A 17,425-nucleotide genomic window follows, 5' to 3' on the forward strand; every position below is an offset into this window, starting at 1 on the left:
ACGGGACCCATTACCTCGGGACCCATATATCAAGTATGGGCCTATCTTGCACCACTTAAAGCTGCGGTCTTTCATACTTGACCCCGTCTCTATCATGCAGTCCAGCTTTGGGAGACAATGTTTTCCCGTTTTTATAAGACCTTTTGCCTTAAACAGTACCATATTATCCCCAATAGGGGAGAAGGTTGTTTTGAAACTGTTAATCGTAGCTTTGGGAGTTGATGTTTTCCCGTTTTTAAAGGAGCTTTTGTCGTGAATGGTACTGTGTTGTCCTGGATAGGGAGAATATTGTTCTGTGATGGTTAAAATTGCTTTAGGAGAGAATGTCTTTTTATTTTAGTAGGGGCTTATTTTTGGCTTGGTTTTTTAGGCTAGTAAGGAGGGATATTGTAACCATTACAATTACTATTCCTATAAAAGGGTACTTAACCTTAATATCATTAATTTTATCCAGGCCCTCTGTGTCTACAGGTAGCTTAGCAGCAAGCTAATTGTCCAGATCCATTAGATCACCATTACCCTCACCATCCCCACCATCGTCCTCCCTGCTAGCCTGGTCTTGTTTGGCTTTCGGTTGGGGCTTGGTCGTGAAGAACGCTCTGATATCAGGACGAGCAGCCTGCACACCCACCGACTTTCCCGTCGCCGCTTTCCCCTTGTTGCGGCCGCGGGTATTTCTTGCTGGCCTATTGGCCTGGAAGCTAGCCTTCGGGGTCGCCTTCTTGCCCCGCGGAGATGCCGCCGCCAGCTTAGCCTTCTTGCGAGGTGGCTTCCTGGGGCTGTCCGGATCAGAGTCGCTGTCCCGGTACCTCCTCTGCACCTCCAGGACCGCATCAAACCGGCTCTTACCGGGGCCCATAAGCTCCAGCATGCCGTCAATGAACCCGTGAGCTCCAAGGTGGTTGATCTCAGACGTGTGTGAAGAAATGGCTGCCTCACCCGGAGATCTGTGAAGGCCAAACAAGCAGCAGTCCACACAGTCGAGCTTGCCAGGCTTCTGGGTCGGGCCGACACCGAGTATCCGCAGCATGGTGCTAGGGTCGGACTTCTTCCACTGACGTGGAAAGGTGGCCGTGAGGTACTTGTTTTTGATGACCAGTTTCTGAAAATCCTCGGTGCTGACGTCCCGCGGGATGTGGACTTTGAACAGCCTGTCGAGCAGCCCCGGCGGCAGTGCTGTCCCGCCGTGGTAGACTGCCTGCAGACCAGAGAGCAGCTCGGCGAGCCGCTTCCTGTCCGCCGGCTTCTTGTCGTCTTCGGGGACATCGTCATAGAGGCGTTTGAGCAGTTTGTGGGCTGTGGTGTGTATGGGTAGACCCTCGTGCCTACGCTTGTTCTTGTCAATACTGGTGGGGCTCTGCTTTTGGAGACACACCCGGCAGACACCAGCCCCCGGGAGAGGCCCTGGCGGGGCGTGCTCGGCGATCACCTTCATAAGAGGACCCGCCAGCCCCTTAGCCTCGGCCCGGAAATGCTTGAGCATTTTGTCCTGGTCCCTGCGCGCCGCCGCCCCGTCTTCGACAATCTTGAGCCTGCCAGGGTCGGCCCTGATCATTTGCTTCATCTTGCAAAATTTTTCGTGTAGTCCGTTCGTGGCGGGTGTGGCGCCCAACAAGATCCCGCACTTTTTGCAGGGCGCTAGGTCTCCAGCAGTGGAGGGGTCGTTTTCGTAGGCCATCTGCTTCTTGTGCGGCTCAGAGCTCTGATGCCTCACGATGTCGTCATGTCTGTGGGAACAGGCCAGGCCACATATGCAACAGAACTGGTCGTCTAGGCGTTTCGCAATTGACTTGCCACATATCTTGCGGTGCTTCTTGAGGTTATGTATTTCATAGCACCTCTTCTCGCCAGTAGGAAACAGACAACCCTCGCCGCCATCCACGTGGTGGCCAAAGTCTTGGTAGTATGCAAACGCCTGCTGTAGGTGTACCGGGTCCATGAAGCAGAGGAGGCGGTGGAACTTGAGGACCTCGCCGTCGAAACACGTCAGCCCGCAGTGTTCACACTTGTGCCGCCCAAGCAGGCTGTGCTCCACGAGGTAGTGGTGGAGGAGCCCGCCTGGGGTCAGGTCCTGGGACTCTGCGCCCTGGCACTCGGGGCAGCTGAGGCGGATGCCACGCCGGGAGCCGCGCGGGCGGAGGACGAGGTCGTCGGCGCTCGGCCGGGGCATGTCGATGCTAAACGTGGGACCAGGCGGGGCCCCCCTGCACGCCTCGGGGTCCGCCGCGGCCCACGGCTTCTCGCCGAGGGACCTGTGCAGCGTGGACATCGGCCCGTCCGGCGGGATGCTCAGCAGAAGCGCCCTGCTCCCCTCCCAGAGCGAGCAGTGCTCCTTCCCCCTGATCATGTTTGTCAGGTAGGACGAGAACATCATGGTCCTGGCCCAGGGGACAAAGGAGCGCATCAGGTGGAAAGGTTCGGGGTGGGTGAAGGGCCCCGCGCTGTCAAAGGGCATGCCGTTGGGGCCGACCTCGTACCCGGACAGCATGATGTCCTGCGGGTCGAACCGCTTCTCATGCGTGCATCGCAGGATGTGGTACTGGAACGGCAGGATCGGGACACCCAAGTCGTCGGTCAGGAGGTGCGCCGCCTCGTCCATGAAGACATCGTCCCAGACGCCGGGCCCGGGCGGCGGCCACTTCTTGCTCTGCCACCTGTCCCTGAGCTCCTTCTTCACCTCTATGAGCTTGTCCAGGGCACTGAGGAACATGGGGAATATGACCCGCGCCCAGTTCTCGGCCTTGTACAGATCATCCTCGCCGAGACCCTTCGCGATTGCCGCCTTATTACAATACCTTAGGCCCCCTTCCACCTCGTCTCGGGCGAGAGCGACAAGGTGCGCGATCGTCCAGTGCTCCTTTCGTAGCAGGTACTTCCGTGCGCTGATGTGGAATGGGAAGTACACCCCATGCAGCAGGAAGAAAAATTCAAACTCGCGTCGCGTCAGCCCCTTCCCGTCAGCCACTGCCCACATCTCCTCTTGCAGGCCTTCGTATTCTCCCCTCCGCTCTTTTCCCCGCGCAAACGCCCTGTCTGTGGTTCCGAGCCAACGCTCGAGGCCGAGGGAGAAAAAGACCCCTGCGCGTTGGGTGACTTTTTCTTGGCTCATCCGCTCCTCCACCAACGTTGTCATATATTCATTGTCCCCTTCTGGCCGCGCCCAGAAGTAGTCAGACGCCTTCAGGTCGTCCTCCCCTTGGCCCTTCCACACCTGACAGCGATTCTCAAACCTGTGGTCGTTGCTGCGGCACGCGTCCACCAGCCGGGCCCCGGCGAGGTTGTCGAGGCAGTTGAGCGCGAACTGTACCTCTTGTTTCCGCTGCGGCCAAGGGGTGTCCAGGTCGTGGAGCCGCCGCAGCAGGAGGGCCGCGGCGGCAAGGTCCTGGTTTGTGAATTGGCTCCCCTTTAACCAGTTGGTACACGTGGCGATGGCTGTGAGGTTGTTATCCGCGTGGCGGGCGTACGTTGTCTCCCCCCCGTCCTTGCAGACGACGTATTGGAGGTTAGCATCAGGCGCCATGGAGTAGGGGCCGCGATCGGCCAGGGGCAGGCCGGTGAGGTCGTCAAAGACATGTTGGGAGGGGAGGTCAGCGTGCCTGTCGTCCTGCCCGAGGGATTGGACGTCATGCTGTCCATATCTCCCCTTGTACGCGTGGGAGAAGTCTTCGTGGCGCTTAACGTTCTCCTCGGCGGTCGCGAGACCAGCCGTCACGAGCGCCATGTCAGCAAAATGGGGATTCCTCCGACAGAGGCTCGTCCAGCGCTCGACCATGTCCTTCGGGAATGCCGCAAAGAACTGTGTGTCGGAGGTCGGCAGATGTCCTTCACTGAGCCTGACGCCCTTCTTGTAGACGCACGGCCGGGCTGTGCCGCGGGGCTCGTCGGCGTCGAGCAGCTCGCCGGCGAGGGCGCGCCTCGACCCGTCGCCGCCGAGCTCCCTCTCGATCCAGAGGAGCCACGCCTGCAGCAGCACCCCGATGAGCTCCTCGTCGCTCCCGCCGGCCCACGGTTCCCTGCCCACGGTTCTGGTGACGGCGTTGGTAAGGATGAAGTCCTGCTCCTCGGCCGTGGCCAGGTCTCCGCCCAGCTCGCGGAAGACGTACCGCACCACCTCGAGCGCGATCAGCCCGCTCGAGACGTCGTCGGGCTGGTCGGGCGCGCGGCCGTACCGCAGCTCGATCCTCGGCGCTCCGATCAACCCGAGGAAGGCCTCGTAGTGCTCCTTGACGCGGCGCAGGACCTCGTCCCGCTGGATAGGGTCGCCCTGGTGGTAGCCGTCAAAAAAGCACGCCCTGTTCTCTTGGCGGTCACCAATCACGACAACAAAGTGGTTGTTGCCAGTGTTGACCGGTAGGACGTGGTATCGGCGTTCCCTTCCCTCCTGTGGGAAATGGTCGTCTTCATACTGCCCTGGATTGGTGTGCTCGTTGACCTGGAGCTCGAGGTACGGGATGTACACGTCGTCGCGGCCGAAGAGGCTCAGGAGCATGCCGTGGATCAGGCCGTCGGTCTCTACCCACATGCGCCTGCACAGGTCAACGTACAGATTGTGCAGCGACGCAACATGGTCCGAGTCCGTGTGGCCCGGGCTGAGGGTGTCGAGGTCCTCGTGGCGTAGCTGCCTGGCGCCTGGGTATAGCCTGTCCACGGCCTGCTCGGTCTCAAGACCAAGACCGATCTTGATGCGCCCTTCTATTGCGCGTTGTTGTATCAGGGCCGCCGAGTGGTCGAGAGGACCCCGGCGGAAGTCAAACGGCTTCGTTGCTGTGCGGTCGCTACCAGCGTCCTCCCCGTCGGCAGAGAGGTTGGCGGCGACGCCGTGGAGCGGGTCTGTCCACGAGGCCGAGGCGGACGGCTCGTCGTCCTCATGGACATGGGCAGGCTCGCTGTCCGTGTCGGGCTCGTCGCCGCTTGGCTTGGCCTTGGAAGGGGAAGGCATGATGGGCAGCTTGGCGTGAGACGTGGAGACAGGAGTATCTTCCTCGTCGGAAGGTCTATACTCGTCGTCAGTCCCGTCAAAACCAAACAACCAGCTCTGATCCGTGTCGGCATGGTCATAGTCCTCGCCAGTCAGGTCGTCAGTGTGGTCGTTAGCCCCGTCAAGACCAAACCACTGGCTCTGATCTGTGTGAGCATGGTTATAGTTCTCGCCAGTAAGGTTACTAGTGATGTTGTCGCTAGTGATGTTGTTGCTGGGGATATTGTTTCTGGGGATGTTGGGGATGTTGTTGGAAATGTGGACTGAGACGAAGGTCTGGATGAGTTCCCTCAGCTTGGGGTTCTTCTCCTGCTGCTGCTTGTCCGCCAGCTCTCTGAACCTGGCCAACGCGCGGTCCCACTTCTTGAGGACGGCAGCCCTCCGTTGCTTCAACGAGCCGCCCATGCGACTCCGGCGGAGAGTCACCTTGTAGAAGACATGCCGGATATAGGGCATGTATAGGCTCTCTTCGGTCGTCTCGTCAATGTGTTTCCACAGGTCCTGTAGTATCATGTTCAGCTTGGGATACGGCCTCTGCCTTGGGCCTTGCTACATACCGTGATCTTGACCTGGGTAAACCCCCTCGTCTGGCGTCCCACCTTCTTGGCGAGCTTCATGACCGCCTTGTGGTGGGCGGCGGCTTGTTCCTGCCGGGCCCTCTCGGCCTTCTGGGCCGGCGTCTCCGGAGGCGCCTCGGCCTGCGCCATGTGCCTCCATCGTCGATGGATTCTTCTCGTCATGGCGGGCGGTTGTGTTGATGAGCTGATAAAGGATGCTGGCGGGCGGTTGTCGTTAATAAATGCTGCTGTAGGCTGTTGTTAGACAGAGGCCCCTCCTCTTGGCTGAGATTAGGAAGGCCTTGGATGAGGGATATTGTTGAGAGAGAAAGAGAGAGATGGAGAATTAGAGACAGACAGACAGAGATAGAGACAGACAGAGAGAGAGAGAGAGAGAGAGAGAGAGAGAGAGAGAGAGAGAGAGAGAGAGAGAGAGAGAGAGAGAGAGAGAGAGAGAGAGAGAGAGAGAGAGAGAGAGAGAGAGAGAGAGAGAGAGAGAGAGAGAGAGAGAGAGAGAGAGAGAGAGAGTGTGTGTGTGTCTGTGTGAGCGAGTGAGTAAGACGGTTTCTTACCTGAGCTGGAAATGGAAGAAGAGGTATGTTATCTGATGATGATGGTGTAGAAAGAAGTACTGTTAATATAAGGTTAGACTGAGTGATTGATGAAGAGTAGGAGGAGGAGTTCTTACTGGTAGGAGTGGTAGACGGGATGTCTTCTGACGTGCTTCTGTTGTGTGAAGTGGAGTAGTCGTCTTTGTGTAGACAAACCTTAGGAGGGAGGTCGGGTGGGATGAGGAGATGGGTCGGCTGGGTAGGGGATGGAGGAGAGGTATGCTCTCTGATGCGTTCTTGTGATGATGTGGATACGAGTGGTGATCTTTGTGCAAACGAATCAGAAAGGTGAGGTCGGGTGGAAGGAAAGGGGAGGAGGTTTCTGTTCTCATGAAAGAGGGCGGGGTTGGGATATTTATGACGGCAGTGGTAAGGCCATCCTGTGCTGAATTGTGTGTGGGTAAGGTTCTGCCTGGCGGGTATATGCATGTATTATCCACGGGTTGTACTGTTGAGAAGTGAGGCAGGTAGTGTTGACCTGATACACGCCTCGGTCATCAGGCCGTTGACCTGCTGCCTTGTGTCTCGCGGCTGCTTGACACGGCGAGGGAAATAGAACAAGCGAGGAGGGAGGCGGCCGGAGTCGAACCTGGCGTCCTCTGGACTGGTCGTGCCGCCTGTATATGGGTCCGGCCCCGAGGAGGTCATCAAAATCCATTACGACACTCTCCACAAACCTCCGATATCGATACTCGCTGATCTGCTCCGACCTGGGCCCGGCGGCCCGGGGTTGGTTGGAGCTGTCTGATGACAGGTATTAACCCGGGCCTGGTAGGCAGCCTTGGGATCGGACACCCTTTAGCTACGATATAGGAGTTGCGGGTGTCCTGCTGCCCATGACGTTGTCAGTTGGACTCGCTGGCGAGGCGAGCCAGATGGCACCAGTGGGCTGTACACGCCAGCAAGTCTTGTCTACCAGGGACTCAGGCAAGCACGAGAACCATAGCAGGGCGCCGTTGGCCCCCCGGTGTGGGTTTTGGGCTAAGGCATACTTGGGCTCCCTACGAGAAAAGAGTCCCTGGGCCTCCGTTTCCTGCCCGCACGCAGGAGGAGGCATCCGAGGCCTGATCCATCTGCAGGAGCGACAGGGTGAATGAGATGTCACGCCTACGTCCATCGACCGCACATGGTGAAAGGGTATTCCTGACGGGGTCGAGAAGGATATCACACCTACCGGTCAAGGCCGCCACCACCATGGCCTCTGGTATACGGGTCGTGAAGTGTCAGGCCTGGATCTCCCATGCCGTTGTGGGCGGGGACCGTCACCGGGCTCGGCGGTCAGCATGTTGCTATGTCGTTGAACTTCTCGTTCCCGATCAGGTCGTCTCAGGGTGGTGCATGTAAGTGCCCTCAACCCAGACCCGCGTGCGGATCGGTTATCCGGGCCGACCCTGGGGGTCGCCTGTGATCGAGTGCACCTGCGGTGTACAGCCTAGCGGCGTTTGCTGCGTGCCGCCTTGCCCCTGCTAGACGCCATGTCATCTTACGCCCGTCCCCTGGGGCCAGGTCAAGCCAACGCCACGTGACGTGCGATCGGCGGCATCCTCTGGCAGTAGGACCGGGTGCGTTTGTACTGTATGGCAACGCACATGTTCTGAAACACATGTTGAAAGCCCCAGGGCCGAGGGGTCGGAGGGTGGCTGGGTGCTGTACGACAGCTGTCTGGGTGCCCTGCCTGGTTTTGCGTGCCCTCAACCAGGGGTGGCCGTTTGTCCGGGAGGGCTTCTGGCAGCCTCTTACATACCCACGCCTGGTATGGATCCGGGGGGTAATGTCCTGGGGATGGTACCCCCTTTGGGCCGTTCGGCAGTCTGCACGTAGAACCGACAGCCCACGTACCCAAGACATTCAGCCTGCGATCCCTTATGATAGTTGCGGCATTTCCCCTTGTGTGCGGGTCACGAATCACACTGGCCCCGCATCCATATGTGGCGCGGGGATGGTGTGGACGGGTGTGTTCTTGAACTCGGCAGGGTGTCAGCTTATCTTATCGGCCCAGGTTGTTGATTTAGAGCCATGGTTGCCTGGGGGACGGCGTCAACGGGGAGCCGCAATCTGGCGCGGTTGAAGATACGGCGGCTATTTGGGCTGATAAGATAAGCAGAGCGCGCGGGCCGGCTGGCTTGGCCCTGTGGGGGACGCCCCAGGCCCTGGCAGTTCCGTGATGCTAGGGCTTCCCGGTCTTGTTGAACTACCTGATACTTGATACCTTGGGGATTTTAAGAGTGGGCTAGTTCGGCTGGTAGGATTAGATCGTTTTTCCTTAGGTATGGCGGACTGTAATGCCTGGTTATGAATCGGAGTCGGAACTGGATAGAGGTGCTAAGATTAGCAAGAGCCTCGTGTCTGTCCTTCCTGACGGCAACGTCGGCGGTAATTTGGCCGCCGCGAGGCTGGGGAATCAGCTTAAAGAAGTAGCCGTCACGTCTCTCTGTAAGGGGGCCGAGGCTTATATATCGCTGCCGTGGTACCGTGGCTGCGCTGCCAAGACTGATAAGGCTTATCTGCTCTTGTTCCTCATCGGGACCATCTCAGACCGGATTTTGCTTATCAGTCTCTCCCTCTTCCTGGTGTCAAGCAGGGTCCGTGGCTGACTCAGCGCCACGATCGTCTCGGGTTCAGGCTGATGCGGTCTCTAATTGGCCATCTAACTCGGGCTACCGAACACTAACCCCACAGTCAGACCGACCCGGGCCGCCCATTGCCTCGACTTTTGGACGTGTCAACTCCTGATGACTGACGACTGATGGACACCGGCTGAAATGTCCCCGTCTGCCTGCGACATCTGCTTCAGCCCCGCCCCCGGCATTACAAGCGCCCGAGGGCCATCTTTGGGAGGTTTAGGCAGGCCTCTTTCTCGTGCATTAGGACTCTGCGCCTGATCGTCGTATTGTGCTCCTTTTCTGCCTTTGGCATGCTCCGGGCGCCCCTTTTTACACTTACTCCCTGGGCTATCTGGCGGCACTACCAGCAGATGGGGACCCAGCACGTTGTGCAGGTATACATGGGGTCATCACGGAAGCTCGCGTCGAGGCCGCCCTCTGCCGAGGCCTTCCCCCCGCCCTGGCGTTGCTCCGGCAGCCCGACCTCTCCGGCCTGAGGCTTCGTCGTCGAGAGGCCGCACACGACGCACGTGCCGATCTTCACGGCCAGGGATTTGCGGAGCACCGCCGAGTCTGGACCGAAGAGCTCACGCAGCTTCTCCTTGTCTGTCATGACCTCGTGCAGGTACGGCAGCAGCCGCATATAGGTCTCGCCCGTGCTGGCGGGCGCGACACCGATCGCGCAGGCCAGCTCCTGTGTGACATAGATTATCGCGCCGACGCCGCTGGTGGTGGGCTCGTGTCCCTGGCCGTCGCGCGTGCGCAGGTTTCGCGCCCGCGCGTCGCCCATCAGTTCGGCCAGTATGCAGAGTATCTCCCGCATCGCCTCGCCTATTTTCCTGGCCCGCCCCGGGAGGTCCTCAAACGTGATCTCGTGCAGCACGTTGAGGACGTCCTTTGCCTGATTCCGTTGGATCGGCCGTGAGTGGAAGGTCCGAGGATCAAAGGCGTCGCGCAGGTACTCGTCCGAGCTGCCGCCGAGGATCCCGTCGAGGCTCACGCCGCCGGCGCAGAGCGCGCAGCCGGCGGTTTGGAAGCCCTTGCCAAAGACGACGATGGAGGGGGCGTGTTGCTTGTACTGTGGCATCTTGTGCATGAACACCTCGCCACATCTCACCGCCGTCATGGCCTCGTCGACGACGAGCACCAGGCCCGTCCTGCTGCACTGCTGTGCGACTCGGTTCCAGATCGCTGGCTCGAGGGGCTTGCCGTCCCTGGAGCTCATCATCTCCACGAACACGCCGAAGTGGCCGGAGCTGGCGAGCTCGTCGAAGAAGCCCTCCGTGAGCTTCTTGAGGTCCCGCGGGACCTCGGCCGGTATGGGCCCTGTTGCTTTGAGCCTGTAGTCTTCCACCACCGAATGGTGCGCCTGCTCGGCGCAAGGCAGTGTCAGTAACATGGGCGGAGCCGGGGTGGGGGTGCCGTACCAGCGGTCCGAACTCGGACCCGTAGGAGCCCTCCAACACCGCGAGCTTGCAGAGTGGTATCGTTTCCTCCGGCATGAAGCTTGTCTCGTCGCACGCCAGCCTCCGCAGCATGCCCGCCAGGACATTCGGCTGATTGACGTCGGAGGTGTGGGCGTTGAAGGACATGGGGTACAGATTGTGGCCCCTTGGGGCACGGGGTAGCTATCAGCATACATTTACCCATGGCGCGGGGACGGTGGGGAGGCCAGTGTGCAGGGACGGGTAGGAAGGGTAGGGGCCATGGCGAGTCTGACGGCTTACCAGAACCACTCAAATATGTCTTTAATGACCTCGTCCACGGTACGATCTTTCCGGCTCTTCTTCGCCCCGGCCCCTTTCGGCGAGGTGCTCATTGTGAAATCGATCCCGAAATTGCCGCTCATGTCGATCGTGACGGACTCACCGGGGCACAGCTTGGCGCGCGCCTCCCGCAGGGTGTTGTTATTGTTGACACGAAACTCATGGATTTTGTTGAGGTGGGACTTGAGCATCTCCGCTGGCTTTGGCAGCTTCCCGGTGGTGTAGTTGGGGACTCCCTCGTACTCACATTTGGGATCGGGGCAGTGTCGTGGGGTGCCGAGTGGACGGCCGTGGTCGTCGAGGCCCTGGCACAGCTGCTCGTGGGTGGTCAGGTCGCTCCCATCTAGGTTTTCCTCCAGGGAGTCTTTGGTGGCGCCACAGTGTGCGCAGAACCTGGCCGGCTTGGCCTTCTGCCGACGGGCTCCCGCCGGTGGCGAGTCGACCCTCTTGCGCTTGGGCGGCTGGGCTGGGGGCGTCATGTTCTTGTCCTGTTGCTGTGTGGCTCGAGATAGGTGATGGGCTTTGGCGTTGCCGAGTGTCTGTGGTTCTCGTGGTGGTGTGTGGGTTCTCTGCTGCTTGTAAACGGCGACAAACGGGCAGGGTGTAAGTTACAGGGGGGTCCGGCCGACGTACCCTGGTCAGATTAAGAAACATAGATAGGTAGTAAGGTCCTGCGTCTAGGACGCCATTGTCTGGCGGTAGGCGACCTGGGGCCTGTTGTGAGCCAACCAATGCCCCTAAGCGCAGTCCGCGCTCGGAGGGTGAGCGAGCATGCGGGTTGGGGTGTGCCCCGTGCTGGTGGCTACGGGTGACCCCAACCAAGCAGACCAGGCTGTATCGAAGACCTGGCTAAGAGGCCGGGGAGAGGCTGGCCAATCAGGGTCCCTGAGCGCAGTCTGCGCTCAAACGGCGAGGCTGCAAGCGAATGTACGCTCCCGTGTCAGTAGCCGGTGGTGGCCCCTACAAGCCTCTATTACACCTCACACAAGTACCACAAAGCTCGTGGTATGATAAATTACGACCAGCACATCTCGGACTGGACCAGATGTCTGTTATCATTCTCCTATGGTCCGGATCCCTATCTCTGGCTGATCTATTGCCTGGCCAACCTAACAGTGAAAAACCTCACCTGGAATGTGCGCGGGTACCACCGCAGATTTTCATAACCCCCCCTCCCAAGCAGACCGTGCACCGCGACAAAACTACCTAGGTACTGACGGGACCAAGGCAAGGCCGATCATGACCTCTGGGCGTGGCCTCTGCCCGGGGCGTGGGCTACCTCGTTGCTGACGAATGCGAGGAGCTGGCGGACCGTGACGTGCTCGCTGTCGGGGTCCTTCTGGGCGGCCGATAGGAAGGAGTAGAGCATCTTGGTAGGGATCCGGGTGTCCAGGTCCTCTACCGCCGCCGGCTGTGGGCGTGGCTGTGGCTGCTGTTCGGCGCTGGGCGTCTCGGCACCCTCGAGCCCCGTACAGACCCTCTTTGCTGCCCCGCTTGCCTCGCCCGGTCGTCCCTCGTCGCCGTCGTTTCCCTTGCGCTTCTTGGCTGGCGCGGCTGGGGCTTTTGAGCTGCTCGTGGCTGGTGTGGTGGCCTCCGCCTCCCGCTTCTCCCAGGGCAGCACCCGCGGCGGCGGTACTTCCATCCGCTCCCGCCAAGCAGCCTCCTCGGCCTCTCGCGCTGCCTTCTCTGCGGCCCTGCGCTCCGCCTCGTCCCTCAGTCGCTGGCGTGCCTCTTGCTCAAACTTGGACATCTGCTTGTTGCCGTACAGTTCGTAGTACTTCTTGGCGATGTGGAACTGTGGGGGTTAGCGCATGCGACAAGGAGGGTGGCCCAGCTGGCAGCCGGGGTCGGGCACGCTTACAAGTACGGCGACGCACACGAGGTCCTTCCAGGTCATGCTCTGGAATGCCGCGCTGGGCAGGGTGTTGGGCAGGTATCCCCTTTGGGCCAGTACGATCTTGGAGCGGCGGGTGAACGTGTCCAAGGGAAACTTCGCCTCTAGGCCTTCGTAAAGCTCGTGGCCGGGGCCGATCCCGAATTGCTGGGCCACATGGTGGAGCTCGGCTGACGGGTACCTGCGCCATGGCAGCATTTTCCAGCCCGTAGCAGCCGCCTCGGTGGCGACGTCGCCCTCCGAGGCGTCTGCTTTCAGCTTTTCCAGGTAATCTGCTGCGAGCCAACCTTTCGGCTTGTCGTGGCGGATGCGTGAGAGAACCTGCTCCAGGTCGTCTTCTTGTTCTGGGGAGGACCTGTCCATTCTGGCAGATGGCTCCTTGGGCGACTGCTACAGTGTGGGTATGTGGGTTGAGGATTCAGCCCCGCGAACAGACCAGGAGGCTCTCAATTTTATCAGAAGCTCCCGGCTACGCCTCCTACCTCGGGTGCCTGGGCCATTGTCAGCCCTTGTGGCCAAAGAGCTGCCCTGGTGCCTTTCCAAGGCACGCCTTGCTGGCTTCCTTGTCTGGTAGGCAGCCTGGTTTGCAGGCCGACACAGAGCTCTAATGCTGCTGCGAGTCTGCCCAGGTGGCCGTGCCGGCCAAAAGAGTACAAGGTAGGTCACGCGTCCATTATCCCAGCAGCACAAGGGAGCCATATCCCCCTCCAAAGGCCCTTTCGACAGAGCTCTAGAGGACAAAGGCTGAGGTGGGCAGCATTGTAGCGCCAGATTGGCTTCAATGTTGTGCTCTTGTGGATGGCCTAGGAATTCCAACCGGGACAGGCTAGACCAGCCCATCCAGCTCATTTGATAACAGATAGACCCTTATGGCACTACAACTTCTTTTTTCTAGTCTATTGTCCCTGTTGGCGTGCGACGCCCCTAGCATGGCTACGTACCCCTCTAGGCTTCAAGGTTGTACCTGGTGATACCCTGTTGAATTATCCTATGCGGACGTATCCTTTGCGTACCTGTGTTTTGACAGATCTCGGCCGTTGATGGTAGAGTAAGCGTGCCGGCCTAAAGTCCAAAACTTTCAATTCTCGGCCTGGTCCCCGGCCCATAAAAGGTTGTCACGTTTTCAGCATGTATACATATTTGACAACCTTTCAAGCTGAGATCGGATGTTCGTATAGAAACGGATGGTATATATGCACGTTCTTTACTTCTGTGCTGTAGTTAATCAGAGCGCCCGATTCAACTTCAATTCACCACCGCTAACCCAGTGCCTTTTACATCCTTACTAGTGACGATGCCCTCTACTAAGCTAGTAGCTAAGAAGCCCTATGTCAGGGCTTGTGATACTGGTGAGGACCTTGTTGGCGACGAGGGGGAGACCTAGAAGGAGATAAGGGTCCTCTAGTTAGTATGTAATCGTCCTAGACGGTGAGGAAAGTAGTAGTTGACTGTAAGGCTGCAGTGATGATGGGGATAAGTAGAAACGACGAGAACAGCAAGTTTAGAGCGATAGATGTGTTTTTTATGTTTACCATGGCGAAGTGGTGGTGTAGATTAACGTTTGTACCGCGGCAGCATGTACCCGTGTACCAGCCGTTTATGCCTGTGCGAATATCCGTTCTCTTGCGCCGTTCCAAACGGTTCGGCGGCAGCCGATGGGCCCCTCCCGATGCTTAGCGCGGGGGAACGAGATCCGAGGTGCGTTAGCGCCGGGGCAGCCGGCTGAGGGGCGGCTGGCATGTTATCGATAAGGATGACCCCGTACCTCGGTATTCCAACATCAAATGGTCATGCTAGACCACCTGCTGCAGGCCGGGGGCGCCATTACCACACCCTACCTTTGATTACACGTCTTCAAATCACTTATAAACTCTGAGACTTTACATACTATTCCCTCAGCCATAAAGCTTCTTGATTTCCTAAGGTTTTTAAGGTAGATATTATAAACTCATTTCTTTAGTCTTGTACAGCAGCACTTGAGGACTGGGAGTCGTTGTAAGGGCAGGCCAACCCAGCACAAGAAGGCTACACACTCGGGCGACCAGGTCACCAGTGTTTCCGCTACATGATGACAGAGATGGGCAGTAGGTTGCATTCTTGCTGGATACGGGCGCTAATGGATTCTGGCGGCTGTGGCCTGTGGGTGTTGGGCACCTGCCGGAGCGCAAGTGGCACAGGCGCCATGCCCGTGCTTGAGGTCCGAGCCTCGGCCGCCCCCGGGCAGCCCAGTCGCGAGGGGCTGTGGCGGGACCCAGCCCTGCTGGAGCGCGGATGCGTCCTCGCGCATCCGCCCCAGGCGCGCCGCCACGGACCGAGACATCACCGCTGGCGGGGGCAGCTCGAACCTCGTCCTCACCACCGTCCCGCCCGCGACCTCGTCGACCTCGAGGTAGCCGCGCGGCATGCGCTCCAGCAACCGGTCGAGGCGTAGCAGCACGCCGTCGACGGCGTCGAGGGCGGCCAGGATGTCGTCGGCGGCAGAGACCACCTGCTGCACCTGTCCCGCAAGCGGCGAGAGCTCAGCCCACCCGCATGCGCCGTCGGAGGCGTCTTGGCCGGATATCAGCCGTATGTCGGCGACGATGCTCGCGCACTTCTCGCGCAGCGGAAGCAGCGCCCGGCGGATCTTGCCGTTGGTCGACCTCTGGGGGTCCCTCTGGCTTTTAACATAGCCCCTCATCAGCATGGCTGTCACCTCCATCTGGCCGCCATCTGCCCCGTCGTCTGCTGCGGTAGCGTGCTGTGGCCCGTCGCCGTCCGGCCCGGTGACCTCGAGGCGCCTGGGCGCCGCTCCCGTGTTGTCGAGGCTCCAGAGCAGCCCCAGCAGCGGCGCCTCGACGTGGGAAAGCCACAGCCCCCCCGTGCGCGGGCCGGCGAGGGACCTCGCCACCCTCCGGTGGTCCTCGGCGGCGGACCTGAGGTTGCGCGTCAGCCTCTGGCAGGCATCCTCCGGGCCCGGCTGGCAGTCGTGGCTGTGGTATAGAAGCTGCTCGCACACCGGGCTGATCTTGCCCGCTGCGGTGGGCAGGACCCACGACTCGGCGTCGTTCGCCGCCCCGCCTTCCGTGTCGTATGGCCTCTGCAGGAGCGGCGTGTCGGCGCGCAGGAGGGGCCCGTAGCCGTCGAGGGCTGCCTCGATGTCGTGCTGGATGGCCAGTGTGACTGTCGTCGTGGCGGCCGGGTCGCGGGCGGTACCATCAGGCGGGTGCCGCGTCAGCTCGAGCAGGACGCAGCCCAGGAGCAGCAGGAGCAAGAGACCCGGGCGTAGGGGGAGTCGCCAGCCCCCTGCTGCCGGCTGTTCCGGGGCGTCGCGGCCGGGGCCTGCTCTGTCGCCTGTCGGCATCGCGTCGCCGTCGGTGTCGAGGCTGTGGGCCGCCGAGGCTAGGGGCTTGTGATGCTCCTCTCGGCTGCGTGGGCCTGCACGGTTGTGCTGGGGCCTGTGTGGGTGGCGCGTTAGGCTACGAGAGCCAACTACTCGCGACGCGGGGAGAAATACGCTATAGAGGTCTCGGCGGGGGAGTGAAGTGGTGCGGCCGGGTCTGCCTCGGAGCCGGGCTGGCCTCGACGTTCGAGTCGTGTCTCGGGAGCCGAGTCCTAGTCGGGGGTCAAGCCTCGGCTTGTCCTTGGATTGCTGCGTTGGGGGTTTGGCCTCTGCTGCTGACGGACTCTTGTTCTGGGAGTCAGGTCCTGCGACGGGGACAGCCTCGCTTTTTAAGTCGAACCTGCGGCCTGGCCCAGGCGTGGCGGCGGGCTTGCAGCCCTCCGTCACCTTTCCGGACGCGGCCGCCTGTGGTGTCAAAGAACATGTGGCCGCTCTTGTACAAAAGCCGCCTGTCCGCCGGTCACAGCAGTCCCCAGACCGTACTTTGAACCCGGTCTTGGCAAGGCCCGTGGGGGCTGCAGCCCTCGCTCGACAGGTGGCGCGTTGCTTCCCAGCTGCGTGTCGGCCACCGCTCAGAGGCCGATCCTGTCGCGTGGTCCGATCTCGACGATTAGTAAGATCTGCCAGGACTTCTGTCACATTTCCTGCGGCCACTCTCAGGTCGTGTGCATCTGGTGAGCCGCCCGCAGGGGAGAGGAGAAGAAAGTGGTGGTAGGATTTGCACTACAAGGGTCCGACGGCACACCCCCAGATGCGGCCCTATGCGCACGAATTCACGCCCACGACCCAACCTGTGCGTACAGCCAGTCGATAGTACTCTGAAAACACTGGGAATCACATCCTCAATCCGCGTTTGAAATGGTCCTGCCTCAGCTCGCCTCAGGCTGCTGACCGCCCCGGTCTGTTGTGCTATATTACCCATCTGGTCTCATGGCCTGTGATCTGTCCCAGAGTCTCGGCTTGGCCAGGGGTGCCGCCATCTTGTGGATCCGCCATCACCGCGTCAGCGAGCAGAGAGGCCTTTCTGAGCGAGCACGTGAAATCAGCCACGTCAAATCCGACGACGAACATCAATTGACCCGGTGACCGTTGTTGTGAGTGGTCATCTTGCCCTCGTGGAGATGGGGGTGGGTGGTGAGATGTGGTTGGACGACGGGCTCTGATTGGCTGCAGCGGCTTTGTCACTGCGTCTACGAATGGGGGCGCCAGTCTCCGCACATGCGACGGCACGGCGGGGCATCGCCGAGCGAGAATTGACGACCAGAGTCTGTACCGGCGCGAATAGGCAGGGGTGGGGAGTTGAGACAGAAGCGCCCTGGCTAGTGAACCTGGCGGGAGGGCAGGTGGGCATCGTGTACAGGATTGCTGTGATGTGTTGATATCGCCCTGGGCCTCTGACTGAGCACAGTGCCGTTGCAGAACTTGGGCACAAACAAACGAGTCTCCTCGAGCACTGTAGCACAGGAGAGGCCAGGCAGCCTGGACGGGTCGTAGGTGCGGACAGACACTGTTGGTAGACAGTCCGACAAGTCACAATCCTGTCGCATATCCTGCCGGCCCGGATGTGGGATCTCAAGGTATCTCCGCCCCTAGCCGTGTGACAGGTCGCAAGTACCAACCACGACCTGTCCGAC

General features: G+C 60.1%; 4 protein-coding genes across 4 annotated transcripts; all 4 read right to left on the minus strand.

Moving 5' to 3' along the window:
* Window positions 1-487: 487 nt before the first annotated feature.
* Window positions 488-5,718, minus strand: KVR01_007317 (uncharacterized protein; the record flags this gene model as incomplete). Its single annotated transcript, XM_044793257.1, has 2 exons — window positions 488-5,479; window positions 5,536-5,718. The coding sequence occupies 2 exons, from the start codon at window positions 5,716-5,718 to the stop codon at window positions 488-490; spliced, it is 5,175 nt and encodes a 1,724-aa protein (XP_044643570.1).
* A 3,392-nt stretch (window positions 5,719-9,110) lies between these two features.
* On the minus strand, window positions 9,111-10,994 carry KVR01_007301 (uncharacterized protein; the record flags this gene model as incomplete). The annotated part of the gene is made up of 3 exons (XM_044792136.1): window positions 9,111-10,118; window positions 10,177-10,360; window positions 10,477-10,994. 3 exons carry the CDS (start codon window positions 10,992-10,994, stop codon window positions 9,111-9,113), a joined length of 1,710 nt encoding a protein of 569 aa, XP_044643554.1.
* Window positions 10,995-11,752: 758 nt separating this feature from the next.
* On the minus strand, window positions 11,753-12,772 carry KVR01_007376 (uncharacterized protein; the record flags this gene model as incomplete). Its single annotated transcript, XM_044791232.1, has 2 exons — window positions 11,753-12,310; window positions 12,377-12,772. 2 exons carry the CDS (start codon window positions 12,770-12,772, stop codon window positions 11,753-11,755), a joined length of 954 nt encoding a protein of 317 aa, XP_044643629.1.
* A 1,475-nt stretch (window positions 12,773-14,247) lies between these two features.
* On the minus strand, window positions 14,248-17,276 carry KVR01_007614 (uncharacterized protein). Its single transcript, XM_044790894.1, has 2 exons — window positions 15,906-17,276; window positions 14,248-15,846 (listed from the first exon to the last, which is right to left on the minus strand). Exon 2 carries the CDS (start codon window positions 15,750-15,752, stop codon window positions 14,523-14,525), a length of 1,230 nt encoding a protein of 409 aa, XP_044643867.1. The 5' UTR covers window positions 15,753-15,846; window positions 15,906-17,276; the 3' UTR covers window positions 14,248-14,522.
* Between the last annotated feature and the right edge of the window lie 149 nt (window positions 17,277-17,425).

The sequence above is a fragment of the Diaporthe batatas genome (genome assembly GCF_019321695.1).
Source record: "Diaporthe batatas strain CRI 302-4 chromosome Unknown Contig00008, whole genome shotgun sequence".
Classification (NCBI taxonomy): Eukaryota; Fungi; Ascomycota; class Sordariomycetes; order Diaporthales; family Diaporthaceae; genus Diaporthe; species Diaporthe batatas.

What these genes read in the sequence shown, in the direction of transcription:
- KVR01_007614 (XM_044790894.1), bottom strand. Translation starts at nt 15,752, where the DNA reads ATGCCGACAGGCGACAGAGCAGGCCCCGGCCGCGACGCCCCGGAACAG.